This window comes from Macrobrachium nipponense, chromosome 7 (genome assembly GCF_015104395.2).
Source record: "Macrobrachium nipponense isolate FS-2020 chromosome 7, ASM1510439v2, whole genome shotgun sequence".
Lineage (NCBI taxonomy): Eukaryota > Metazoa > Arthropoda > Malacostraca > Decapoda > Palaemonidae > Macrobrachium > Macrobrachium nipponense.
The window spans coordinates 40,741,525-40,769,503 of NC_061109.1; the positions used below are offsets into that span (position 1 = coordinate 40,741,525).

Genomic DNA, 27,979 nt, shown 5'->3' on the forward strand with positions numbered 1-27,979 from the left:
AGTTCTTTAAAGCCTTCTTCATGCATAATGCAGGGCGCATCTTAACGAACGATAAAGACTTATGAGTCCTGGTGCTGGACATTAGTGATCCTGGTGAGGGAGGATCAGCAGGATGAAGGGAGTGTCCGAACTCCTTGAGAAGCAGAAGTGAGAGCCTCTTGTAGTCTAAGACTGCTACATCTACGGGCTTCTCATCGTCCGAAACTTCTTCCAAAGGCCCAACTGAAGGAGACCGTTTGGAAGTGATAGGGCTCTTCCCGGGAGAAGTACTCCTTTCCCGAGAAGGAGTGCGCTGAATCTTCGACAAATTCCTATTTGCCGTTGAAGGAGGAGAAAAAATTCCTAGTCACATAGGAGAATGAGGCTCCTGGCAGTCAAAAACAACATTCTTGGTGCCAATTTATCTGATGTCCAAAAGACTCCTGGCGCTTGATAGGCTCTTGGCGCCCTGACTCAAGGCGCTTGAGAGGATCTCGGCGCCCTATCCTGACGCCTAACTGACAAATCCTGGCGCCCTGACTCCTGACGTCCAACTGACTCTGGCGCCCTGACTCCTGCGCCCTGAATCCTGCGCTTGAAGGCTCTTGGCGCCTACTGACTCCTGTAGTCTGATGAATCCTTGCTCTGACTGCCTCCTTTTGCCCTGACTGACTCCTGGTTCCACTCTTGGTCCTCAGTCCCAAAGGATCCTGATGCTTGTACTGGTCTAGGTTCTCTTCCGGTTCCTTGAACCTGAACCGATCGAGACTCCTGCTCGATTCTAGGCGGTCTAGAAGGGAGCGGCTACGCACTTCCTGACGATGAATTGAGGCGCTTCTGTTTGGCTTCAAAACCTTGTCTAAAGGAGGGCGCTTATTTCTTGGGGAAGAGCGCCTACAGGGCCGAAAAGGAATCGCCTGTCAGGAGAAAAACTCCTGTCCAAAGAGTCTCTAGAAGAAGGAGATAATCGCCTTGGAGAGTGTGAGGGCTCTCTCCTAGCGAAGAGGGGCGCTTAGAGGAACTCTTAACAGGGAGCGAAACATCTTTCCTCCTTGTTGAATCCTTGGTGAAGGAGCCTACCAGAGAGGATAACTGCTCCTGCAGGTTGATCAGGAACTTCTTCGTGGGATCCTGAAGAGAGACTCCTCCTGTCACAGCTTCTTAGGATCCGAGGGCCAATTCTCAAGAAAACGCTCTGGGCTAGAATCAGCCGCGTCTCCTTAGGAGCCTTCCAGGCTCTCTTCAAAGGGCGCGATTGAGATGCAGAGCTCCATCCTCGTTTAGGAGAGGAAGAATCCGAGGCCGAAAAACACTCCGTTAGGATGCCTTTCTGTGGCATCCAAGGCAGCCTGGGACGCTACATCAGGATCTGCGAAGGGACGCCTGACCGTTGGGGATGTTCTGCCTCCTCCCTGCGGCTTTCGACATTCCTCCTCCCTTGGTCCTGGGAGTTTGAAAGCGGTCTAGGCCTAGGAGCAATGTGGAACCGGTCAGACGTCCCCTCCACTGCACTGGGGACACTGCACAAATCACTATCACCACTCTTACCTTCGTTTAACGCTCATAACTGAGCTTGAAGTTTCTTGATAGAAGCTTTAACATTTTCCCTTTCTTTCAGGAGGAAGAATCCTGGATTCAGTACCGAGAAGAAGCAGCTGTGGCTAAGGGAAAAACGTTAGTAACAGGAGAGTTATGAAAGTCTTGTTCTAGAGAACAAGATCTACTTGATGATCTAACTGAAGCTTTCCTGATTCTATCCCTCTCAAGTTTCCTAACATAAGATGATAACTCCTTCCACTCAAGCTCTGTTAAATTCTCGCACTCAATACAGGTGTTGTTAATTGAACATTCATTATCTCTACATTTAGAGCAAACATTATGAGGGTCTACCGACGATTTCGGCAGCCTAACCTTACAATCTTCCCTATTACAAACCCTAAACATAGGTGAAGCCTTAGCGTCAGACATCGTGAAAGAGCAATCAAAATCAAAGTCGAAAAACAGTCCACAATAAGCGTATGCCAAGCCAGAGAAAAAACGGAATACGCCACCAAAAAACCAATCCAAATTCTTGGCAAACGAGTAGAAATCCAAAATGGAGGAACGAACAACAGATGTTGTTCGCTCAAGCGACAGAGAAAATCTGTCTTAGAAAACGGGAATGGTTCCGGATCCCGCCACCCCCCGCGGCGGGAATGGTGGATCACCAGACTACCTGTCACGTGTGCCGCGAGTTTTGAAATTCTGTCGGGACGACCGAGTCTATAGCTAAGTATATATCTGCTGGGTAAGTTTTCATGTACAAAATTGCATTTTTCCTAACTATACAAACCTGAGGTCCTTTACAATAGGAAGGTAACTAGCGGCAGCTGGAACGGTCGTAGGCTTCGAACAAGGGAGTTCGGTAGTTAACTGCCTGTCCGACAGTCTGCGGTGCCTGGGAGGTGAAGAATCACTTTTGCTTTAGGCCCAGGAAAAATGCAGAGTGAGGGTGGCATGAGGTGGGACTATGTGGTAAAGGACTCAGGTTTGATAGTTAGGAAAAAATGCAATTTTCGACAAATTGCCATTTGTGCCTTCCGATACGTAAATACAAACCATCGGTCCTTACAATAGAAAGACTCACTTCTTGGTGGGAGGAATCCGAGTCTTAAGAAACAAGAATGGTGTTTCGCCAAACCTTGGATTCCCTCCCTTGGGTCCGTTAAGAGCAGAGGGAGGGATCCTAGCCTCCTGCCCCAATTGATAGGGGTACTGTACCGCAGGATCAATGGTCAGACCTCTGGACCCAAGTAATAAGAGGGAGGCACAAGATTACCTCTTAAAACTAGTAAGCGAGAACTTGTCCTATTGCAAGAGGTAATATGAAGTCATGGGTTTGTCTCTTGTTGGCTTCCACTAACCCCCCCCTTGTTGGGGGAAGTGGTGGATATTCGCTCCTATCCCTAATGAAAGGGATAGGATGGGGCTCGGTCGAGTAGCTTACTTGTATCTAATCTTGCTCCAGCAAAGTGACGACCAAGTCCCTCTGCCCACAGGTAGAGGGGGAGAAAAAGATGGGGAAGAGAAGCCAGTCACACTCTCATTCACTCATCCATTCATGCAGTCACACCAGGATTCGATGCTGTTCTGTCTGCTCGGGTGCTGGGTAAGCTACACAATGTGTTGAGCAGCCACCACGGGTCCCAAGGAAAGTGTCCAAGGACCTGTGGGCAATATCCCGAAGGTAGGAGGAGGTGAAGGTGGTCTGGTAGACCAGAACCCTGCCTTCAGGACCTGCGCGACGGAGAAATTCTTCTGGAACAACAGGGAAGGACCAATACCTCTGACTTCGTGGGCTCTCGGACAAAGGGTACCGATGTCGTTCGCTACCATCAGCTTCGATACGCCCCATCCTGATTACTTCACGTAGCCAGGAAAGAAAGTGTGTTCTTGGATACTTCTTTCTTGGTCACCCCGGTGCTAACGAAGAGGCATCGACACTCAGGCCTGAGGTGTCGAGTTCTCTTCAGATAGCGCCGTAGCGCCCTCACAGGACAAAGCAGCATCTCATCCGTATCGTTGTCAGTGAAATCCTTTAGGAGGGGATTGTGAAAGACTCGAACTGATTGTCAGGGACCAACGGATTCTGAGTCTTAGCTACGAAGTTCGGGAGAAATCGAGCATCACAGATCCCCATCCTCTGGTATGTTTAACGTCGAAGGAAAGACCATGAAGTTCCCCTACTCTCTTCGCCGATGCCAGGGCCAGCAAGAAGATGGTCTTGAGGGTCAGATCCGTCTGACGAACTCTCGGAGTGGCTCGAAGGGTCTTCGAGTCAGGCTCCTAAGGACGAGAGTCACATCCCACCCGGGGGCCTGAGTTCCCTGGGTGGGCAAGACCTCTCAAAGCTCCTCATAAGCAAGGAGATCTCAAACGAGTCCGAGATATCCACTCCCCTCAGTTTCAGGACTAGGGCCAGGGTGGCTCTATATCCTTTGACTGTGGGGACGGAGAGGAGCTTGTCTCGGCGAAGAAAAACAAGGAAATCCGCTACCTGCTGAAGAGGGGCTCTGAGAAGAGATAGACCCTGTCTACGCACACCACAGAAGACGGCCCACTTTCCCTGGTACACAGCTGCAGAGGACTGTCTGACGTGACCAGCCATCTCTGTTGCTGCTCTGCGAGAAAAGCCTCTCGCTCGCACAAGATGGTGGATAACAGCCAGCCGTGAAGATGTAGAGATGGATGTCCAGTGGTACCATTCTACGTGTGGCTGGACGAGAAGGTTGTGCCAAGGGGGAGGGGGAAACTCTCTCGGTGCTTCTGCAAGCAGAGCCAGCAGGTCCAGATACCTTGGGAGCCCCACCAGGATCAGCACTCGGCTGATCACCTTGCGAATCAGGCAGAACGGGGTGTTGGAAGAGCATCCTCTGCAGCTGCCCATGGGTCCGGCACGGCTGAAAAGAAAACCTGAATTTCCTGTTGTGCGGGTGGCGAACAGATCCACTACTGGACGCACCCACAAGTGAAGAGCCTTTCCGCCACGTCTGAGTGTAGGGACCATTCGGTCCCTATCACCTGATCCCGATGGCTGAGCTTGTCTGCTACTACATTCCTCTTGCCTGGAATGTAGCGGGCTGACAGCTCTACCGAGTGAGCCATGGCCCACTCATGCACCTGCAGCGTCAACTGGTGCAACGGGAGGGACACTAGGCCCCCGTTTGTTGACGTATGCCACTACTGTGGTGTTGTCGCACATCAACACCACCGAGTGTCCCATCAAGCAGTCCCGGAACTCTTGGAGAGCGAGGAACGCTGCCTTGAGCTCCAGGACATTGATGTGAAGGTGCTTGTCGTGATGGTCCCACACTCCTGAAGTCAGCAACTCCTCAAGGTGTGCGCCCCATCCCTCGGTGGACGCATCTGAGGGACACGGGGAAGTACGGTGGGTCCTCTGCCTGTGACTAACTCTCCTTTAGTCTCCACTGAAGAGACCGCAGGTGAAGATGCCCGTAAGAGACTAACTTCTCGAGTGACGACAGGTGGCCGATCACGACCTGCCACTGCTGAGCTGACTGTTCCTGCCGAGACAGGAACCGGTCGGCTGCCTCCCTGAATCTGCTGATCCGCGAGTCTGCGGGGAAGACTCGCCCTGCTACCATGTCGATCAGCATACCCAGGTACTTCATCCTCTGCTTGGGTTTGAGCTCTAACTTCTCGAAGTTCACCACGATCCCCAGATTGCAGCAGAAGTCGATCCGTCCTGTAGCAACTGCGAGCTCCCCAGGACTAATCAGTCATCGAGATACCTCAGAAGACGTATCCCAGACGAGTGGGCCCAAGCAGACACCAACGTGAACACTCGCGTGAACACCTGTGGGGCGGCTGAGAGACCGAAGCAAAGTGCCCTGAATTGGTACACCGTCCCGTCGAGGATGAAGCGGAGGTACTTCCTGGAGGATTGATGGACGGGTATCTGGAAATACGCGTCCTTCAAATCCACTGAAAGTATGAAATTGTTCTCCCTGATAGAGTCGAGCACGGAACGTGCCAGTCTCCATCGTGAACCGAGACTGGTGAACGAATGGTTCAGGGAGAGAGATCTATCACGGGCGCCAGCCCCCCAAGAACTTCTCTACCAGGAAAAGGCGGCTGTAGAAGCCCGGTGACCGATCCGACGATCTCCACAGCTCCCTTGCTCAGCATGGTCTTGATTTCCTGTCGAAGGGCTACGTCCTTTGATGTTCCCGGAACGTAGGTCTGAAGATGGACCGGGTTGGAGGTGAGGGGTGGCCGAGATTCGAAGGGTAGTAGATATCCCTCCCAAAGGACGTCTACTATCCAGGTCTCCGCCCCGTAGCGCTGCCATGTTGCCCAATGGCTCGCCAGGCACCCCCCCACTTCCAGCAGCAGGTGAGGGGGAACGCCGTCCCTAGCGTTTCCCGCCTCTCTTCGACTTCTTCCCTGTCCCTCCTCGTGGAAAGGAGGGCTGGGAGGGGGGCTGATAGTGACCTCCCCTCGTAGAAGTCGAAGGCAGAGTCTTTCCTCGGGGCTTAGACAAAGCAACCGTCTTAGCAGCCAAGGAAGCGCTGACCAAGCTCTTGGGTTTGGCCACAGTTGATCGAGGCTGCCCATCCTTCGATACTGCCTGGTGTACCAGACGGTCACTGTCATCAGTGTGCCGTCTTTCCACCGCAGCATCCACCATCCTCTCTGGGAGGAGATAGGAGGAACTCCGCACTGGTCCGTTGCGAAGGCCCAATGTCGCCTAACGCCCAGCCGCCCTGGACACTTGGGTAAGGACTGCGTCCCTACGCCTAAGTACCAGGTTGGCCCACAGGTTTACCGTCTGGTGGGCGAGGTAGGAGATGGGCCCTACCCCACGACTGGCAAAGTCTCCCGAAAGCCGGGTCCCCTTCAGGAGTGATATTCCCAGAGGAAGCCGCGACCTAGGACACTGTGAGGGACCACAGGTCCAGCCAGGAGACTGCCCGGAAAGCCGCCATGGCGGTGGATTCCAGGGCAAGTGCCTCCTGCTGTGAGAACCACAAGTTCTCCGACAGAGCTGCTGCAGAGACACCCCCGGAGTTAGCCTGGCTAGCTCCGGGTTAACCTGTTTGGGCGGCATCGGATCCTCGGTAGGCACATAGAATTTCCTCTGTCACAGTAGAGGAGGGGGAAGTAGCTTAGACGACCTGCCAGACCGTAGCGAACCCTCTTGTCCGGAGACGAGCGAGTCCACCTGGCCCAGCACTGAGTCGGCCAGCTCCGATCGCGGCAGACCTACCGTCGCCCTGGGTTCCTTATTAGGCCCCCAGAACGACTTGAGCCAGGACGTGGGCTCAGAAGGTGGGAGCGGCGATCCTTCCCCGAGGTCGTTGTGCTGACGAATCAGCGCAATAACCTCTGCAAAATTCCTCTGGATCTCAGGAGTGACTGCATCTTGAGAAGTAGGACCGTCAAGCCCCTCCAGCAAGAACGACTCCTGAGACCCTCCTCCTTCAGAAGGAGGAACAGCGATAGACCCCTCCCGGTCTCCTCCTGCCACTTGCGTGTACGACCTGGTCGGTCCGAGGACCGTGCCTGGCTCGTAGGGCGTTGTGGCGGGACCGTGAGGAGCGCGCCCCTCACAATCACTCCTTGTCGCCTTGCCCTTCCCGGTGTAGCCCAAGGAAGTTGAAGGAACAGGAGAGAAAGACCTGACGCTCCCCCCTCGCTCACTGGCAGAACCGGTGTGCTTGGAGGGCTGCAGGTGGCGATCGAGCTGCAGGCCTGGTCCCCCTATCCGTCCGGTCCCAGTGGGAGCAGCGGTCAGGGGACCTGCAGAGACCACTGTCGCAGCGGGACCGGTTCCTGTCCTCACGCCGCGTCGAACTGCTGGAACCAGCCGGGGCTGGTTCCTGCGATCGAGGGGACCTCTTCCCAGCCTCAGCCCGTGACCGGTCAGGGACCGGCACGTCAACCCTGGTAGCCAGCTGGTCGCTACGAGAGCGATCGCTGGCCTGGCGAGAGTCACCTGAGCGGTTCTCACCAGCCTTTCGCTCCGTGCCTCTGTCCTGGCGCTGAGCGAACTCGGACGCCTGAGCCTTAACTGCACGGTCGCCTGCAGGAGACCGTACACTCGGTACCTCTCGTGAACGAGAGGCCAAGCCGGAACCTGGTGTAGCGGCAGAGCCCCTAGCACCAGGCGAGGAAGTACCGGTGTCAGGCGGTACCCCTCTGGTCCCAGTCTTCTTCTTCCTTGTGGAAGGAGAGACGGGCCCCGCTCCCGAAGGAGCAGGAGGACCAGCAGAAGAACCCCCCGTCCCACCGGAGTGAGACAGGCCCTTAGAAGTTCCTGAGGGAGACCTCTTAGGGGGGGAGGAGGCAGCCTTCTTCTTCTTCGGCTTGGAAGCCTTGGAAGTCGAAGGGGAAGAGGCGGCAGCAGGTGACGAAGAAGACGATGACGACAACACCTTCCTCTTCTTCTTCTTCTTCGTCAGCTCCCTCAGGGCAGACATCAGGTCCTCCATCCAGGATAGAGCCGGGGCTGTTGCCAAAGCAACAGGTCCCGGCTGCACCTGTCCGGAGGGACCTGCGACTGGGGCAGCAACACCACGGGCTGGAACGACGTCGGCAGGGGCAGGAACAGCAGGAGCGGCAGGTACGGCAGGAGATGGGGCAGCAGCCAGCGACATGCTGGGTACCGGCGGCAGGTCCAGGAGGAAGCTCTTCGGGCACCAAAAGTCAGGGGCTGGCAGCGCGAAGAACCCGGGAGGGGGAGGCACGCCTCTCCTCGGCACGGCAGCAATCGGGGCCTGCACAGCGGCCGTAGGAGTCACTGTCATCACGTCGGTGGTGTAGACTAGGTGAGGAGGGGCGGCGTACTCTGGGGTCGAGACGTGGTGGTGGTAGTGGTCACCACTCCATGGGTGACCGGAACAGCACCAGCCAGATGATGGAGCAGCCCCTGGACACTCAGCGTGCCCTGGAGACCCAGCGACACCCACACCTGGCCGAGGTCGTCGCCCGCAGCAGGAGCACCTGAGGAAGCAACAGTCGGGTTATGAGAAGGGGTTCCCCCTCGCGCGGGGGAGGCGAGCCCCACCCCAACCAAGCGAACGGAAGACCCCAAATACAATTGAACGTTGGGGTATCTTGTCCCCTCCTCTACGCTCGACAGATCGGGGGAAGAGAAGGACCGAGAAAACACCCCCCCCAAACCCCCCAAAGGGGAAGGAGCCATATAGCGGGAACTTAGCCCGGGGCAGGAAGGAAGACGACATGTCTGTCACCAAAGGAGTTGCTGGAGAGCTTTCTGACGACTCCTTGGCAGGCTTACACTTCTTCCTCCTACCCTCGTACAGCACCCACTGCACCTCCGACCAATTAATGCACACATTACAGGGCTCGGCCCGAGAGCATTCATGCCCCCGACACCGAGCACAATACACACGAGGATCGACCTCGGGAAAGGAGCGAAAGACCCCGCACTTACGGCCCTCCACACCAGGGCAAACTCTGCGGCTGATGAGGGGGGCGCGGGGACAGCTCCAATTCACGAGATTCCATGTTAAATTGAAAGTAATAAAGAAAGTCACACATACTTACAATAAACTTTCACTACACTGACAAACCAAGTCTAAGAAAAACACAACCAAAGCATACGACGATTAAGCGGGCAGAGAGCGATGACGAACACGTCCTCCACCAGCACGGGGGAAAGCAAAAGTGATTCTTCACCTCCCAGTCGCGCGGCGCAGGCACTGTCGGAAGGGCAGTTAACTACCGAACTCCCTTGTTCGAAGCTTACGACCGTTCCAGCTGCCACTAGTTACCTTCCTATTGTAAAGGACCTCAGGTTTGTATTACGTATCGGAAACAAACCTACATCTAAAGCTTATCTAAAACAATACAAAAAGAAATGTACAGAGAAAATCAGTATTTTTCTCTTGATGAAGACAAGATTAGTACTTCTGTAATCTCAGAGCAACCGTACACAGAATTGGAAATAACTGCATCAATGTTGTGCAACATGTTTTTAAGTGAATAAAAAGAAGGCACCAAGGTAAAACTAAAAAATAATACCAAAGGAAAATGGACAGAAAGCCCAGGGAAAAGCTATTCATGAAACTCGCAGACAAATAATGAATGAATATGGACTGAGTCGGGAAATAATGGATCTGTATGAACAGGTACTATGCATGCCTATTCTTTTTGTTTGACAATCTTTGCTTAGGAACATTTTATGATCAATGAAATTGGCATGATACTTTATGGGTTTCTTGTACAACAAATATCCATTATTAGCGCTAATACATTAGCAACATACCTGATCCGTCATTCTTGCGTGGACCAAGAGAGTTTAGATGAGCAAATAATGGGAAATAGACAACTGAAAACGAGACATCTCGCAACATGGTGGCAGCTGTCCCCTTGTATAAACCAAGAATTCCTTTTTCCCGTAAAAGCTGAAGTGTAATTGACGTTGCAGAAATCTTTGGAATACTAGCAGTTTGTCCACCTGAAAAAGAGAAGAAATGAATATTCTTCTAATGGGCCACTTTATATCTTTACATTTGGTTTTAAATATGATATTGTTAAGATACAATAAAGTTTGTTCATACTTACCTGGCAGATATATATATAGCTGTATTCTCTGAAGTCCGACAGAATTTCTAAAACTTACGACACACGTAGTGGGAGTTGGGTGGTTAGTACCCATTCCCGCCGCTGGGAGGCGGGTATCAGGAACCATTCCCATTTTCTATCAGATTTCTATCTCCACTGTCTCCTGAGGGGAGGTGGGTGGGTACTAAAAATATATATATCTGCCAGGTAAGTATGAACAAACTTTATTGTATCTTAACAATATCATTTTGTTCATGAAACTTACCTGTCAGATATATATATAGCTGAATCCCACCTTTGGCGGTGGGAGAGACAGAAAAAGGATTTTAGGAAACATATAAATGTAGATGATTGACATCTTGGTTCCTTACCTGTTAGCATAGCTGACTTCGTGATTACTGTCACCCAAGCCTGCTTCTGCTTCACTAGAGTTACCAACAAGGTAGTGACCTGTGTAGTTGGTGCGCTCTAGATGATCTGTCAACGGGGACGGGACCACAATGTGACTAGACCATGACCATTACTTCTGAGGGCAACGAGGCAAAACCACCACCTAAGTTAGCCTAACAACAACCTCCCATATACCAAAGGCTAAAGGAAGGGACGGGGGACCGTACTCTGCGCCCGACACTACAAAACATTACAAAATAAAAAAACTCACCTACCCAAAAAAAAAACCCTACCCTTTTTCTATGGGAAAGGATGAGTGCTACCTTCTGCCCCCAAATAGTGTCTGCGGCGACGTATGGTCCGAGAGAGTAACAGTTTTCATAGGTCGTTCTCACCTCCAGTAGGTAGTGCGAGGCGAACACTGAGTTACTCCTCCAAAAAGTAGCACTTAAAATGTCTTTAAGAGCCATGTTTTCTGAAAGGCTATTGAGGTCGAAATAGCCCTGACTTTGTGCGCATTAACTTTTAGCAGCTTAAAGTCGCTGTCTTTGCAAGAAGAGTGCGCCTCCTTAATGGTGTTTCTTAAAAAGAATGCCAGAGCATTCTTGGACATGGGCATGTTTGGTCTCTTGACCGAACACCATAAGTTCTCCGCAGAACCTCTACAATCCTTCGTTCTACGAAGATACTCTCTAAGAGCCCTAACAGGACACAGGACTCTTTCTGGCTCTTGACCAATGATCTCTGCCATACCCTTGATCTCGAACGTTTTAGGCCACGGATTGGAAGGGTTTTTCTTTCGTTTTTTGGCTAGAAAACGACATACCCAAAGAGCAGACCGCATTATGCCCTTTGAAGCCGACGTGCTTTACTAATAGCCTGTATTTCGCTAACTCTCTTCGCCGTCGCCAGAGCAGTTAGGAATACAGTTTTCTTCGTCAAATCTCGTAGAGACGTAGAGTAAAGAGGTTCAAAGCGATTTGACATTAAATATTGAGGACCACATCCAGTTCCACGAAGGTAACTTCGGTAGCGGCACCTTGGTCGTCTCGAAAGATCTCAATAGATCATGGAGATCCTTGTTATTAGCGAGGTCAAGACCTCTATGGCGAAAAACTACAGATAAGACGCTTTCTGTAGCCTTTAATGGTTGACACTGACAAGCTTCAGATCTTGTTTAAGATAAAGCAAGAAGTCGGCGATCTGGCTCACAGAGGTAGTGTAGAGGAAACTCCTTTTCTCTTACACCAACTTCTAAAGGCTGCCCACTTCGATTGGTAAACCGCGATTGATGATGGTCTCCTCGCGGTGGCGATAGCTTTAGCCACTGATTTCGAAAAACCTCTCGCTCTGGCCAACTTCTGGATAGTCTGAACGCAGTCAGACTCAGAGCGGAGAGGTTTTTGTGGTACCTCTCGAAGTGGGGCTGTTTGAGTAGATCTCTCCATTAACGGAAGAGATCTTGGATAATCCACCAGGTAGAACATCACCTCTGTGAACCAGATCGCTGCGGGCCAAAAGGGGGCGATTAAAGTCAACCTCGTCCCCTCCGATGCTGCGAATTTCTCATCACCTCCCCCAGGATCTTGAAGGGGGGAAAAGCGTAGAGATCTAGGCCCGTCCAATCCCATAGAAGGGCGTCTACTGCTACTGCTCCCGGATCGAGAAACCGGGGAGAGCAATACAGGGGGAGTCTCGCCGTCCTTGATGTTCAAAGATGTCCACTAAGGGACATCCCCAAAGACCCCACAGCTCCTGGCATACGTCTTGATTGAGGGTCCACTCTGTCGGCAATAACTGTCCTTGTCGACTGAGGAGATCTGCCCGGACGTTCTCGACTCGGCAATGAACCTTGTCAATATCGTGACTTCTCTCTCCTTTGCCCAAAGTAAATCTCTTTCGCTAGAGCGAACAGGGAGCGAGTGTGTTCCTCCTTGTTTCTTCAAGTATGCCAGGGCTGTGTGTTTGTCCGAGTTGACTTGAACTACACGACGGGAGACTTTGTTCTGGAAGAACTGGAGCGCTAATTGAACGCTGCCAGCTCTTTGAAGTTGATATGCCAGGTTACCTGTTCCCCTCTCCAGGTACCTGACACTTCCTCCCCCCCTTGAGTTGCTCCCCACCCCGTGGATGACGCGTCGGAGAACAACACTAGGTCGGGGTTCTGAAGCTTGAGGGATATGCCCTCTGACAGCTTCCACGGATCGAGCCACCATCTTAGATGGTTCTTCACCTCTTCCGAGATGCTTAACTTCATGTCGAAGTTGTCCTTGTCTGTCCAGTTGTTCCGACAGAAAGAACTGAAGAGGTCGGAGGTATAGCCTCCCAGGGAAACAAACTTCTCCAGCGAGGAAATGGTCCCCAGCAGACTCATCCATTCCCTCACCGAGCATGAATCCTTCCCTAGAAAGGCTGACACTTTTCTATGCCTTGTTGCTGACGTTCCTGGGACGGAAAAGCCCGAAAAAGCCACTGAATCCATCTGAATCCCCAGATACACGATGGACTGTGTTGGGGTCAGATGTGACTTTTCGAAGTTCACCAGAAGTCCCAGGGACGCAGCTAAAGACAGAGTCGTTTGCATGTCCTTCAGGCACCGGGTCTGCGAGGAGGCTCGTATGAGCCAGTTGTCCAGATAGAGCGAGATTCTGATGTTGGAAAGATGGAGCCACCTCGCCGCGTTCTTCATTAAGATGGTGAAGATAAAAAGGGGCCGTACTCAGTCCGAAACAAAGAGCCCTGAATTGAAAGACCTTCCCTTTCAGTATGAACCGAAGGTACTTCATCGATTGGGGATGTATCGGGACGTGAAAGTAGGCGTCCTGTAGGTCGAGTGATACCATCCAATCTCCAGGTCTTAAGGCCGCAAGACCTGACTGAGGTGGTCTCCATCTTGAACCTCTGCTTATCTATAAAGAGGTTTGTTTAGACGACTTACGTCCAAGACCGGCGCCACCCTCCCCCCGATTGTTTCGGTACAAGAAACAATCTGTTGTAAAATCCTGGCGTTGCCAGGTCTAAAACCTGTTCCAACTGCTCGTTTCTCGAGCATCTGCTCGAGCAGGTCGAAAAGTATCCTCCGTTTTGTTTGAGGATACGATGGGGACAAGTCCCTGGGAGTGGAAGTTAACGGGGGCGGCTTTATGAAAGGATCTTGTAACCCTTCTCTATGACATCGAGAGACCAGGTTCCGTCCTCCTCTTTCTCTCCAGGCTTCTGCAAACAACTGGCAGCCTGGCTCCTACCGGTGGCTGAAGGAACGATCTGTCACTTCTTGCCCTAGACTTGGAAGGGGCTCTACCTCTAGGAAGGCTTCTTCCTCGGGGAGACGATCTAGCGGAAGTCCTTCCACGAAAGGGCTTCTGCTTTCTAAACGGTTGGGCTCCTGAAGACATTGAAGGGCCGCCGGACGTCTCGAAGACTGAGCCAACAGGTCTTGCGTGGCTTTCTCTTGAAGACTAACTGCCAGATCCTTCATCATAGCTTGGGGGAAGAGATGACTCGAGAAGGGAGCATACAAAAGTTCTGTCCTCTGTGCGGGAGAGACAGACTTAGCCGCAAAATTGCAATAAAGCGACCTTTTTCTTCAGCACCCCAAAAACCTGCTGAAAAATGAGAGGCTAACTCCTCTGAGCCATCCCTGACGGGCCTTGTCCATGCATGACAATAACAACTGGGACAGCTCCCCCTAAGCTGATTGAGTCTGGCTTACGAGACTGGTTGTCTAAAGCTCCAAGACACCAGTCTAAGAAGTTTTGAAGACCTCTTAGGACCTAAACAGTCCCTTCAAAAGATGGTCCAGTTCGGAAGTCGTCCATGACGCTTTACCTGAGGCTAAAAGGGCCCTCCTTGAGGCATCAACCACGCTGGCGAAATCACCTTGAGCAGACGTAGGAACCTTCAATCCTAATTCCTCGCCTGTTTCATACCACATCCCTGCCTTACCGCTAAGTCTAGACGGAGGCAGGGCGAAAGTAGTCCTTCCCTTTGCTTTCCTAGACTCCATCCAGGCGTTAACCTTCCGGAAAGCTCTTCTAGTAGACAAAGACGTCTTCATTTTCACGAACCCTGGAGTCTTGCTTGTCTTCGACGACGAAAACTGTGAAGGAGGAGAAGGAGAGGCAGCAGGCTGAAAGTATCCCGAAACGAATCAGGAAGTAGCCGTGCCAAAACTTGGTAATCTGACGAAGCAGACGTAGCAGGTTGTTCTTCGTCAACATCCTCAGAAGAACCGCTAAGTTCTCCTTCTTCCTTACCCGAGTGAAAAATCCGAAGGAAGAGGCACAAGTCCTTTCGCTCCAAGTCTCCTATCCGAACGATGACGAGAAGAAGAGGGTAACGGATCCTTAACAGTCACAGGATCAGGAATCACCCTTAGAGGCGAACGTGAAGAAGAAGGAAGACGTGAAGCGTCAGCCAAAGCCTCGGGAACAACATCCGAGTGATAGCGAACTTCCACATTCGCGTCCACAGAGCTCTTACTACAACGTCTACTAACGTACATCTGAGCGTCCAACCTAGCGTCCTTTCGAGCGTCCAAATCAGCGTCCGACCGAGCGTCTCCAAAGGAGCGTCCATCGTAGCGACTTTTCTAACGTCCCGCGAAGCGTCCTTTCGAACGTCCCGCGAAGAAACTTGATCAGCTACCCAACTAGCGTACCGTTGAGCGTCGACACTCTCATGTCGAACAAAAAAAAAAAAAAAAGAGGGGGCAGAACGCATAGAAGTCCGTCCGACAGCTACAAACTCGTCGTCAGCAGAAGCGTCGAAGTCGGAACGCCGAGCGTCCTCTCGACGAGAAGAGAGAGGGGAGCATGAAGATCTCTCTCTAACCTGACGTCTAAAACGTCACCTCTAGACGAACCCTGGGGAGCAGAACGAAGTTCTAGAGGGCGAAATATCAGGAGACGGGGACGAAAGAGGAGCAGTTGGGAGAAGACTGCCTTGTTCTCTGATCGGAAGTCTATCGTCTTTCTTGCGACGAGGAACCGTCTCCTTCTGCTTAAGTAAAGCGTCCAGTTTTGCCGTTGCAGTAGCAATGATGATCTCCGTCTGAGAAGTCTCCTTACGCGGAGACAAGCTGGGCTTGTGAGAAGGAGAGGGGCGAGGGGACGCCTTCTCCAGGAACAGCCTTGGCTCTAGAGCGACTGGGGCGGCTCGCGGGCGTCATCATCAGATGACGTCCTATACTTCTTCTGGGCGGAAAGCTATGCTTTCCGGAGAAGAATGCCACTCAGACTAGCATGACGTGAAGCATCAAGATCTTGAAGAGTCCTCTTCAAAGGTCGCGGATCCGGACGAGATTCCCACCCCTTGCGCGGGAGGACGCGTCGGAAGACGAGAAACAATCCTTCAGGATACGTGCTGGAACACGCTCCTTAGCAGCCTGGGAAGCGTCCACAGGAACTGCTGAAGGGACGTCAGATCGGTGGGGGGTCCCCGTAACCCACCTTCGGCCTTCGACATGCCCTCTCCCTGAGTCCTGGGAGACAGGCAGAGGTCCCAGCCTAGAGGCACTATAGGGCCGATCTGACGCCCCCTCCACTTCACTAGGGGCACTATCACTGCACTTATTTTGCCTGTTTTCAAGTGCAAGCACTTTAGATTCAAGCGTCTTCAATGAATCCAGGATAAGCGAAAGGGCATTACCCTACGCAGACCCACTTGAGGGCCCGAAGGCAACACTACGGGGTTAGGAGACACAAAATCTAAAGGAGGGTTAGAAGGGGATACATTAAGAACCCTGTCTGCTACCCAGACTTACTCCTGGAGGAAGACCTCCTGATCCTACCACGTTCTAACTTATTTTTTACGTAGGATTCATACGTCTTCCATTGTAAATCATCCAAGCTTTCACACTCATTACAGCGCAAAATCATATTTACACTCTTGCCCCCTACACCCTTTACACAATGTGTGAGGATCAAACCAAGGCTTTTGGTAGCCTAACCTTGCATTCCACTTTCGAACACCCTGGCGCTAGCCGCACTACATCCAGGACATATTTAGGAAAAAAACTAAGCCAAATTCAAAACAGTCCAAAGTCACGTATGCCAAGCTATCGATCCAAGACCAAAAAACCAAAAAGTCAAGAGGATACTCAAGCAATGAAAAGTTTTCCAAAATCCTGAGGCGGAGGTGTGTAAACAGATGTTTACGACAACCGGCGACAGAAGAAATCTGATAGAAAATGGGAATGGTTCCTGATACCGACTTCCAGCGGCGGAATGGGTACTAACCACCAACTCCCACTACGTGTGTCGTAAGTTTTAGAAATTCTGTCGGACTTCAGAGAATACAGCTATATATATATCTGACAAGTAAGTTTCATGAACAAATGGACTATTTTTCCAGGCAAATCTGTATACTCAATAACAAATGACAAGCTTCATATTGGCTTCTTAACAGTAAGAATGCATGACATTACTTATTAAATTGATAGGGGGCAGCACTAACTGAGGCATAAATTTTGAAAGCACAGTATATTGAAAGGCACTTTGGCTGTAGCTCGTGCTAACAAATACAACTCTATAGCATAAGACTGAAATGGGCATTCAGCTGTCTGCTACAGGTTGTATTGTGAGCTTACATACCTACAACTGAAGTGCTTAAGTTTAAGGATGCCCCCTATCCAATGAATATCGAGACATTTTCATGCAAATTTGTTAGGAAAGCAATATGAAGGTTGTCATTGATTATTGTATACAGAGAGAAATACTGTATCGGCAAGAAAAAAGTGTAGCCTACGGTTGGGAAGCAAAAAAGTAAATAAATAAATAAATAAATAAATAAATAAATAAAAAATAAAATAAAATAAAAATAGCGAAAATGATCAATCACTACCATTCTAGGGTTTTTGGATTGTCTCATATGCTCTGAAGGCCTTGCATGATACCAAATTCACCGGCAATGAAGATACAACAACTATGAAAATGCTCACCAATGTCTAGCAATAAAAAAAATTAAGATTGCAATATCACAAATTGATAGCTGGTTTTGCTGGTGTGCTGAGTACGCTAGACTATCTCAAAGCATTAATTATTGTGGTTCTTTGGCTACTACAACATATTAGTTATGTAGCTTTTTTTTAGTTCATGTTGAAAAATACCTGGTTCTATGATTTATTCATGTTCATTGACTTTACTATTTAATAAACTTTTCTGAAGTTGACACACCTGCAAACTGAAAACTTCAACAGGTAATGTAAAGAGTATAAACTACTCAGCAGTGTTGCTTAAGACCTCTCGGCCACATGTCTCACAGCTTGTAAATGGATAGGATACAGCTGGTCTAGTATTTCAAAGATTTTGACAGGCAATTTTTTTTATTACTCCAGAAATGCAAGACATTACAAATAATTATTGTCCTAATTACCATGCGAGACACATTACAAACAATTATTGCCCTAATTACCAAATTCAAAAACAATAATTCAGTACCACATTTATAAAACAGAAGTACAGTATCTGAACTCCTTACAACTAAGGAAGATTTTGGCAAGACAACTAATAATCATCTGAAGTATCTTAAATATCAGCTTACAAGGAAAAACCTTTTGACTGAATAAAGTATAACAAAATTACCTTCTCATAACAAAACAGTGTTACCGAAGAAAGCTGAATGGAGAATACAAAGATATGAGGAATATTAAGTTACTCAAGTTACTCACACCCTTCCTACTTACAAAAATTATTCATCATACTTTGTAAAAATACTTGATATTTGCTCTACTTACTAGCCATTGCTTGAGCAGCTACTCGACCAGCATCTTGCAGCTGAATTTTCAAAAGTTCCATTGGTGTTGTTACCACAATTTGACAAAGCCCAGCTAAGCCTCCAGCAGCCATTTCTCGGAAAAATAGGGAGCTTCCTAGAATTAAAATAGAAAAAATCAAATGAGTAAGCTGTCATCACCAACTTCAGAGCCATGTGATGCAAGGGATTACTGCAAAATACACCACTCATACCTTTCCTCCTTGATATATCGCAAAACGTGTGACAAAACTTTTAACACAAAGCAATAAAACATGACAATTTGTCCAAAATTACATTTTTCCTAACTATACAAACCTGAGGTCCTTTTACAATAGGAAGGTACTAGCGGCAGCTGGATAGGTCATAAGCTTTCGAACAAGGGGTTCGGTAGTTAACTGCTTGTCCGACAGGCGGCGCGCCGCGCGCGACTGGGAGGTAAACAAATCACTTTTGCTTTTGGGCCCAAGCAAAAACTGCAGAGTGAGGGTGGCATGAGGTGGGACTATGTGTAAAAGGACCTCAGGTTTGTATAGTTAGGAAAAATGCAATTTTGGACAAATTGTCATTTGTTCCGACACGGCATACAAACCTTCGGTCCTTTTACAATAGGAAGACTCACTTCTTGGTGGGAGGAATCTGAGTCTTTTGTGAACAGACTGGTGTTCGCCCAACCTTGGAATGCCTCCCTGGTCGTAAGAGCGAGGGAGGGATCCAAGCCTCTGTCCGATTGATCAGGGTGTGCACCGCAGGATCAATGGTCAGACCTCTGGACCAAGTACTAAGAGAGAGGCAAGCGTATCTCTTCGTACCAGCAAACAAGAACAAGTTTCCTATTTGCAAGAGGCAACATAAAGTTATGGTTTGTCTCTTGTTGGCATCCACTTCCCCCCCTTGTAGGAGGAGTGGTGGATATTCGCTCCCATCCCTAGTGAAAGGGATAGATGGGGCTCTGTCGAGTAGCTCACCGGCATCTCGTCCTTATCCAGCAAGGTGATGACCGTATCCCTCTACCCACAGGTAGAGGGGGAGAAAAAGATAGGAAGAGAAGCCAGTCACTCTCATTCATTTCTTATCTATTCTTACAGTCACACCAGGACTCGATGCTGTTCAGCCTGCTAGGGTCTGGGTTAGCTACACAACGTGTTGAGCAGCCACCACGGGTCCCAAGGAAAGGAAAACGATCCAAGGACCTGTGGGCAATATCCAAAAGGTAGAAGGAGGTGCCAGTGGTCTGGTTGTACCAGACCCGCCTGCCTTCAGTACCTGCGCCACGGAGAAAGTTCTTGTGTAACTCGAGGAGTGTAACTTCTAGGTCATCTTGGTGCTGACGAAGTCGTCAACACTCAGCCTGGGATGTCGAGTTTCTTCAGAAAGCGCGGTCGCGCTTTCACAGGACAAAGCAGCATCTCCTTCGCATCGAAGGCAGTGAAGTCCATTAGGGAGGATTGTGACGACTCTAACCGATCGTCAGAACCGAAGGGTCTGAAGTTTCTTTCGCATACGAAGTCGGTACGAAATCGAGCGTCAAAGATCCCCATCCCCTGGATGCTTGACTTCGCAGGAAAAGTCATGCAATTTACCTTAGAGGAAAAGAAGGGAATGGTCGTATGACCTACCCCTCTTCCGACTTCGGTGATGTCCTGTACCCCCATACTGGTCTATCCGTCTACAGCGAAGTGTCTCACATTCTCCTATCCCCATGCAGTGAAGTTCTTCTCGGTAGTGGATAGGACACCGACACTCAATGGTGGGTGTCGATGGTATGGTACTGTGACAAGCCGTTAGGACGAAGAAAAGACTGTTATGGAACAACCGAACTAAGTCCACAGCGAAGTTCGTAACTGACTTGGGCGCTCTGACAGCTGCCGAATGACTGCGTTCGGAAGGAGGCAAGTTGTCCAAGCACCCGAGCAAGTCACGTGACCTTCGCCTTAAAAGGGTTATGCCAAGAGACTAAACAAATAATTTGTTCGCCACCGATGCCAGAAGGCGAGGTGATGATCTCTTAAGGCATGTGCCCAACAGGCGAAAGTCAATTGCCTTCTAGAGACCGAGGTCCCTGATGGCAAGATATCTCATAGTATAGTTGATTCTCAGCTAAGGAGAAACAACACTATGTGTCGTTGAAGACGAAGGTGTACAGAAAAAGCAACCTATGTCTTCACAGCTGAACCGAGAGAAGGATTCTCAAGATTCCTGAACCTGTGCTACAAAGACTGAGAAACGCTAACCCCGCTATTCATTGCTGTCCGGTGAGGATCGTAGTTGCAATAAAAGCGGAGCGCTTTTCAGTAATGAAGAGACAAGGAATACTGCCTGAAGAACTGCTTCTCATGGGCTGAACATTTGGAAGTAGAGCTGTCAGGTCGGAGAGTAGGCGATGTCTTCTGACACATTCTGTTAATTCGGGCGAGCAATGAATAATTGCACACCTACGAATACGAGATTTTTATTTTGAAGACAAACTCAGATGTCTGCAAAAAAATCATTCGCATTATCGCGGTGCGATGCAGCGGGAGACTAGTACAGACTTCTGTTACCGTGCGGTAAACAGAAAGATGAAGAGTCCAAGAGATATCTCTGTTGAAAATTCTCGCAATGTCCGAAGGCGATGAAATCGAGCGTCAACAGCATTAGATGGTCCTTCATTATTGCGAGAATCCCTGTTAATCAGAGACCTAAGTCCATGATTGTTGGGCAGATACGGTTCGGTAGTCAATCAACGCAGGGGAGAGAGAGACTTAACCGACCCGTGCATCTCCGAGACCTAGCTGATACTGAGCTGCTATCAGGCAGTTCAATACGCAGTAGCTCTCGGTGACTCGTCATCCTGAGTTGCCAGGTAATCCATTATTCCACGAAGGAATGCGTTCGGCTAGAACCATCGAGCAATAAAGAAGAAATACGCTCGAGCATTAATTTAAACGAAACGGATTTCGGTAAATACAAAATGACACCTGATTTGGTGTTGTCATGACAATACCAAGTATCTAAAATCGAAACTGATAACTGCTGGGAGGCTTGCAGGCAACCCCGAGTTGCAGTTCAATTAAGATACAATTCGTTTCGGTCACAAACCGCTAGAGTTAAACTACGGTATGCGCTATACCCCGGACAATTCAACTGTTAAAAGAATCATGTCCCGAGGGTAATATACGTAATATATTTGTAGGTTCTGTACCACGACCTCCATCCTAAATTCTTTCCTCTCGAGGAATGAGAATAAGGATTGGAGATCGACCGCCTTCGTTCTCTAGTCAAGAGAGTGAAGGAGAAGTCTTTCCCCAAAGGAAAGCTTCAATGGTGAACAGAATACCGAAGACGATAGTTCAAGAAACCGGGGAAAACTGGAAGTTTCCGTCCGTTCTTCTCTATTCCAGGTTAATCGCCTACTGTGAGATACTCTTCTTTCAGCAGCAGTCTTCTTCCAAATGCTAGAAATTACAGGAATTCGAGCATAAGCGAGGTTCCCAGATTATCGTGTAACAATTATCGGGGATTCTCGCTCACTTTGGACCGTGGTCTCGCCTAAGTGTTTTGGAGATCGTAAAAAACTTGAACACTCTGAGTGCGCTAGAAATTCCGTAGAATTCTAAGCACTCTGCGAAACCCCCCACCGAATTCGTCAAACGATATCGGCTGGTGGACCTCTCGATTCCCGTAGAAATCGAGAAAGGGGCGGGGAGGATCCCTCCTCACGACCGGGGCGGGGTTACGTCAGGTAGGACCGAAGGTCCCCCCGGTAGCGCAGCCCTAACGTGGGATCTTACAGAGAAATCTCTGTAGGATCCCTCCCCTTTCCCTCGTAGCCGTAAGGAGAGAGGGAATGGGGGAGGAATTGGATACTGGCTCGCCTTCCCAGCGGAACTAGCAGTTGGAGAAGAAAAGGAGCAGCCATCGCCTTACGGCGATGGCCTCTCAGAGCCTGGGAAAAACCGTATCGTCAGGAGAAAACGTTTTGGCCCAAGGAGGGTTAGGCGAACTCATACTGTAGGTAATGGTCTGCCCCGCCCACTCGTGAACGTCGTCGGGTGGGGCTGATCGACACCTGACAGGAGAGAGCCGATACCGTCCTCCGACTCATTCCAGTCCTCGTCGAGGTCGAAACCTCTCAGGAGGACCGAAGGGGTATTCAAATACGGTGTCCGAAGACACGTAGAACGCCTCTGTCGCAGTAGAGGAGGTGAAGTAGCTTGTTCGACCGGCCAGAACTGAGAGAGCCTTCTTGTCCGGAGACGAGAGACTACCTAGTTCAACACAGTCGGTAAGCTCCGATCGCGGCAGACCCACCGTCGATTTGGGTTCCCTCTCGGGCCCCAAAACGACTCGAGCCGAGACGTGGCTCTGCTTGGTGGAGCGGCGATCCTTCCCCGAAGTCGTTGTGCTGACGAATCAGCGCCATAACCTCAGCAAAGTTCCTCTGGATCTCAGAAGTCACAGCATCTTGCAGAGTAGGACCGTTAAGCCCTTCGAACAAGAGCATATTCCGAGAACCTTCCTCCTAAGAAGGGGGAACAGCGACAGCCCTCTCGGTCTTCTCCATCCACTTGCGCATACGTCCTGGCCGGTCCAGAACCGTGCCTGGCACGTAGGGCGTCGTGGTGGGATCATGAGGGGCGCACCCCTCACGATCACTCCTCAATACCTCGCTCCTCCCGGTGTAACCCAGGAGGAGGTTGAAGGTACGGGAGAGGCAGACCTGACGCTCCTCCTCGCTCGCTGGCAGAACCAGCAGGCTTGGAGGGCTGCAGGCGATCGTCAACCCGCGTTGCGATCGAGCTGCAGGCCTGGTCGAACCGTCTCGCTGTGGAGAACGGCTGGACTGAGCACAGCGGCCCCGCGATCTCGAGTGTCAGAAGAGCTGGTGCTGGTTGCCGTACCCGATCGCTCTCTGTGAGAGCGACGGTCAGGCGACCTGCAGGCTCCACTGTCACAGTGAGACCGGTGCTTGTCCTCACGGCACGTCACGTCGCTGGTTCCAGCCGGTGGCTGGCACCGCGAACGGGGGGACCTCTTCCCAGCCTCAGCCCCGTGGCCGGTCGTGGACCGTCACGTCCCCGGGTAGCCAGCTGGTCGCCGCGAGAGCGAGAGCTGGTCTGGTGAGAGTCGCGTGAGCGGCTGTCACCAGTCTTCCACCCTGTGCCGTGAACCTGACACTGAGCGCACGTCAGAGGTCTGGTTCCTGGCTGCACGGTCGCTGGTAGGCGACCGTACACTCGGTACCTCCCGCGAACGAGAGGCCGAGACGGACCCTGATGCAGTGGCAGAACCACTGACACCAGGCGAGGAAGTACCGGTGTTAGCCAGTACCCTCTGGTCCCCGTAGTCTTCTTCCTTGCGGAAAAAGAGACGGGCCCCGCGCTCCCGAAGGAGCAGGAGGACCAGCGGAAGGAACCCTCCCGTCCCACCGAGGTGAGACGGGTCCCGAGAAGCTCCCGAGGGAGACTTCTTAGGAGGGAGGAGGCAACCTTCTTCTTCCTCGGCTGTGAAGCCTTAGAAGTCGAAGGGGAAGAGGTGGCAGCCGACGACGATGAAGAAGATGAAGACGACGACGACGACACCTTCCTCCTCTTCTTCGTCAGCTTCCTCAGGACAGACGTAAGATCTGCTATCCAGGGCGGATTGAATTGAATTGAATATAGGATTTAGGCATTAAGCCAAGCACTGGGGCATCAAAGGCCATTCAGCGCTATATAACAAAATTCATTCAATCATAATATCTGTATACTCACACCATTTAGTACCATTTTAACCTTTATATCAATCGCAACACTTTCATACAATAAAATCTAGATGTGAAATAAATAAGGATTAAAAGGGTAAAATAAAATAAATAAATTAATAAAATCAATTATAGCTCGTAATATAACCCAATACTTTGTATAAATTTTCTCAAGTTCAGGGTATTACAGTTTTTCCCCCAGTATATCTCTCAAAGGTTTGTCCTGGAGTAAATGTGTCCTCCTGAAGATTAAAAACAGGACAATCAACTAAAATATGCTTAACATCCTTGTCACTTGACAGGTATTACAGTGAGGGGCATGTCTCCCTTCCCCACTCTTCATTAAATAATTGTGCGTTGCATGTGTATGGCCAATACGCAGCCTAGTTAAAATAATGGTATCCCTCCCTACTTGTAGCATTACAAGAGACCATTTATCCACCAATGGGTGGATGTGTTTCAATTTTGTATTGGTGGTCAGGGCGGAGCCGGGCTGCTGTAGCCGAAGCCACAGGGCCCGGACGCACCTGTACAGACAGACCAAAGTCTGGGGTAGTACCACCACGAACAGGGACGACGTCAGCAGGTATGGGCATCTCAGGAACAGCAGGCACAGCCAGCACAGCATCGTAGGGACAGCCAGCGCAGCAACGGCAGGGACAGCCAGCGCAGCAACGGCAGGACCAGCCAGCGCAGCAACTGCATGGACAGTCAGCCCAGAATCGGCAGGTACGGCAGGCAGCACCGGGAACACAGGAAGTGGAGCAGCAGCCAGCAACATCCTGGTACCGGCGGCAGGTCCAGGGGCGAGCTCTAGGGCAGCGGAAGTGTGGTCGCGGCAGCGCGGCAACCACGAGCGGCGGCGGCACGCCCCCCGCCCCCCCTCTCGGTACGGCGAACGGCACTTCACAGCGGCTGTAGGCAAGACTGTTTACCACGTGAGGCGAGTACACCAGGTGAGGAGGGACGTCGTCACCTGGAGCGTGGTCACCACTCCATGGGTGACCGCAGTAGGCCCAGACATAGAACCTCAGCCCCTGGACACTAGCACGCCCCTGCAAATGGAAGGACGCCCATACCTCACCAAGGTCCACCCTCGTGGCAGTAGTACCTGCGGAAATAACAGTAGTAGTGATTAGTGGGGGGGAAGTCCCCTCGGTGGGGGGTGAGCCCCACACCGAACGAGCGGAAGACCCCGAATACAATTGTACATCGAGCACCGAGCGCCCTCCCCCGCGCTCGACGGATCGGGCGAGAAAAAGAACCCAGATAACCTCCCCCCCGAAGGGGAAGGGCCATCTGTGGAGCTGAGCGGGGGGGGGGGGGGGGGGGGAGAGAGATCTCGTTCCCCACCCCCGCACAGCACACATGTACCCAACAATAATAATAAGAGCCCGAGAGCAATCGTGCCCTGGGCCCGAATGCAAGGGCATAAGGATCAATTCCCTGACTGAGCGGAACTTGAACCAAATAATTATTGATGCAATCAATAATAAAAGGAATAAAATGAAAAAGAATCTTGCATTACGATTCACTTCACAATGAATAAGGGCTCGGATCAAGCGCATTTGCGCCCTCGGTACCGAGCCGCAAGGGTAAAAGGATCCATCCCAATTATGACGGAAACCTTGATCCATAATGAATTGATGCAATCAAAATATATATATGAAAATGAAAAAGAATAACTGCGCTTGCGATTTCCACTCCATACAAAATAAAAAGGGGAAGGATCAATTCCCGGAAATTAGCGGAAACATTGATCCAAGTAAATAATGCAATCTCAATAAAATATGAAATGAAAAAGAACTGCACTTGCGATTTCACTTCATTCAAATAAAAAGGGGAAAGGATCAATTTCCGGGTAAGAGCGGAAACTGATCCAAAATGAGTATTGCTACAATCAAAATATATATGAAAATGAAAAAGAATACTGTACTTGCGATTCCACTTCCATACAGAATAAGTTTTCGTGCCGAGCGCATTCGCTCGGCAACGAGCATACAGGTCAAAAAAATATAAATGAAAAGGGCACTTTCTTACGATTTTCATCTACACATTTCCAACCAAAATATAAAGCTCGGAGCGAGCGCTCTCCCGCCCTCGGCACCGAGCATACACAATACGAGGATCATTTCTGGGAAAAATGAATTCCCACACTTACGCCCTTCAGTCCCGGCACTCGGGTAATCGGAGGGCGTGGAGAAACCAAGATCCTTTAATTCACAATTGAATTCAATGGAAATAAATATGAAATGATTGTACTTACAATTCAGTTTCACTAGATAAATAGAAAAACGACACAACCATGCGAAAGCAACGACGATGAAGCGGGCAGAGAGCGATGATACACGTCTACACGCCAGCAGGCCGAAAGCAAAAGTGATTTGTTTACCTCCCAGTCGCGCGCGCGCGCCTGTCGGACAAGCAGTTAACTACCGAACCCCTTCCCTTGTTCGAAAGCTTACGACCTATCCAGCTGCCGCTAGTACCTTCCTATTGTAAAAGGACCGAAGTTTGTTATGCCGTGTCGGAACAAATGCAAGTTTAATAAAACTTACGACTACTATTATCATCATCATTATCATCATCATTCTTATTGGAAAGGGAACTTTCTTCTATGTAAGTTTCAATAACGATAACTGCCACTTCAAAAGTATCAAGCTTATATAGAGCTTTTTAATTTTTACAATATATTAATTTTTGGGGGGTGCCAAAGATTGAATATAAGCACATTTAAAAACAATAAAGGGACTATTATAGGGTGTTAATATTTCATTCGATCATGGTGGGATATACACATTTATCAATTACAAAAACAAATATACATTAAAAGTAAAAAAATCTACATTAAAAGTATATATGAATTTAAAATGCTTACCCATCTTTAGTCGTGAGTTTATGACGGAAGAAGTCATTCGCCGTAAGTTTAATAGCCTTTTCAGGGGTAATGAGCAAAATATTAACGCCAGACCCACGATACATCCCAAAGTAACCTTCGACACGATATGTTTTCTTAAAGCAGTCAAACCTAAAGTAAAAAAATTAGAATAATGTAACTATCTACACATTTCTGACATGAAGTACACATGAGCTTACAAAACTTTCAAGTTTTACTTACCTTATCAAGGCTTTAGTGCCACTTCAGGCAAAACAGCCATTCAAAGCAATACTAAAGACATTCCCTTTTCATGGGATCACCCACACCACCTGTATATTTAACTCTTCCACTTCTTTGCTTAACATTCAAGTACAGGTATTCTCCTACTTACAATGGGGTTAGGTTCCGAAAAACCCATCATATGTCGAAAAAATTGTATCTTAAATATAGCCTAGCCTACACTAGGGTAATCAGTACCATCATTACATATAGGGATGTAGATAACCTCCTTACTGACAACATTTAATTTCATTTTGCAGACCGTATTACGCCAGATAATATCAGCAATGCCATAAAAAGCCTACCTAATAATAAATCGCCAGGCTATGATGGTCTTCCCGCAGAGGCTTTCAAATTCTGTCATCCAATAATTTACATTTTGCTAGCTGCCCTATTCAATGCGTGCATAATTCACCAGTTTCTTCCAGACTCCCTACTCTTAGTTCACAAGCAAAAGGATGCATCTGACCACTGGAAGCTACGGCGAGGTTGGCAATCACAATGATCGCATCGAAGATACTTGCGTCAGTTCTTCTAGTGAGACTTCTCCCCTTTCTACACACCACTGACAACCAGTTCAGGTTTAAAGTAAACCACTCGACCGACACCTGCATCTACATACTGAAAGAATGCTGAACTACTACCTATCATCAACCTCTCCGTTTTCCTTTCCTTTGTTTTGTGGATGTGAGAAAAGCGTTTGACAGAGTAAACTACCTGAAGCTCTTTCTGAAGGCATAAAAGAGGCACACCCCTATATCTAATTGGCATTTTATATTGCTGGTTCTCCACACAGCAATTCTGTGTCAAATGGGGTAACGTATTATTGCACACCTTCGGCTCCCTAAACAGGCTTTGCTAATGGGTCATTCTCTCTCCATACT

At 49.6% G+C, this 27,979-nt stretch overlaps 1 protein-coding gene across 1 annotated transcript in view; it reads right to left on the reverse strand.

The window, feature by feature from the left end:
* Positions 1-26,963, reverse strand: part of LOC135217774 (mitochondrial glutamate carrier 1-like) — a 47,355-nt gene extending 20,392 nt beyond the window's left edge. The window contains exons 1-3 of the mRNA XM_064253800.1: positions 26,817-26,963; positions 18,197-18,331; positions 9,773-9,964 (exon numbers count right to left, since the gene is read on the reverse strand). Of these exons, the coding sequence (XP_064109870.1) occupies positions 9,773-9,964; positions 18,197-18,331; positions 26,817-26,853 (364 nt within the window). The 5' untranslated portion in view covers positions 26,854-26,963. The remainder of the gene's footprint in view (positions 1-9,772; positions 9,965-18,196; positions 18,332-26,816) is intronic.
* Between the last annotated feature and the right edge of the window lie 1,016 nt (positions 26,964-27,979).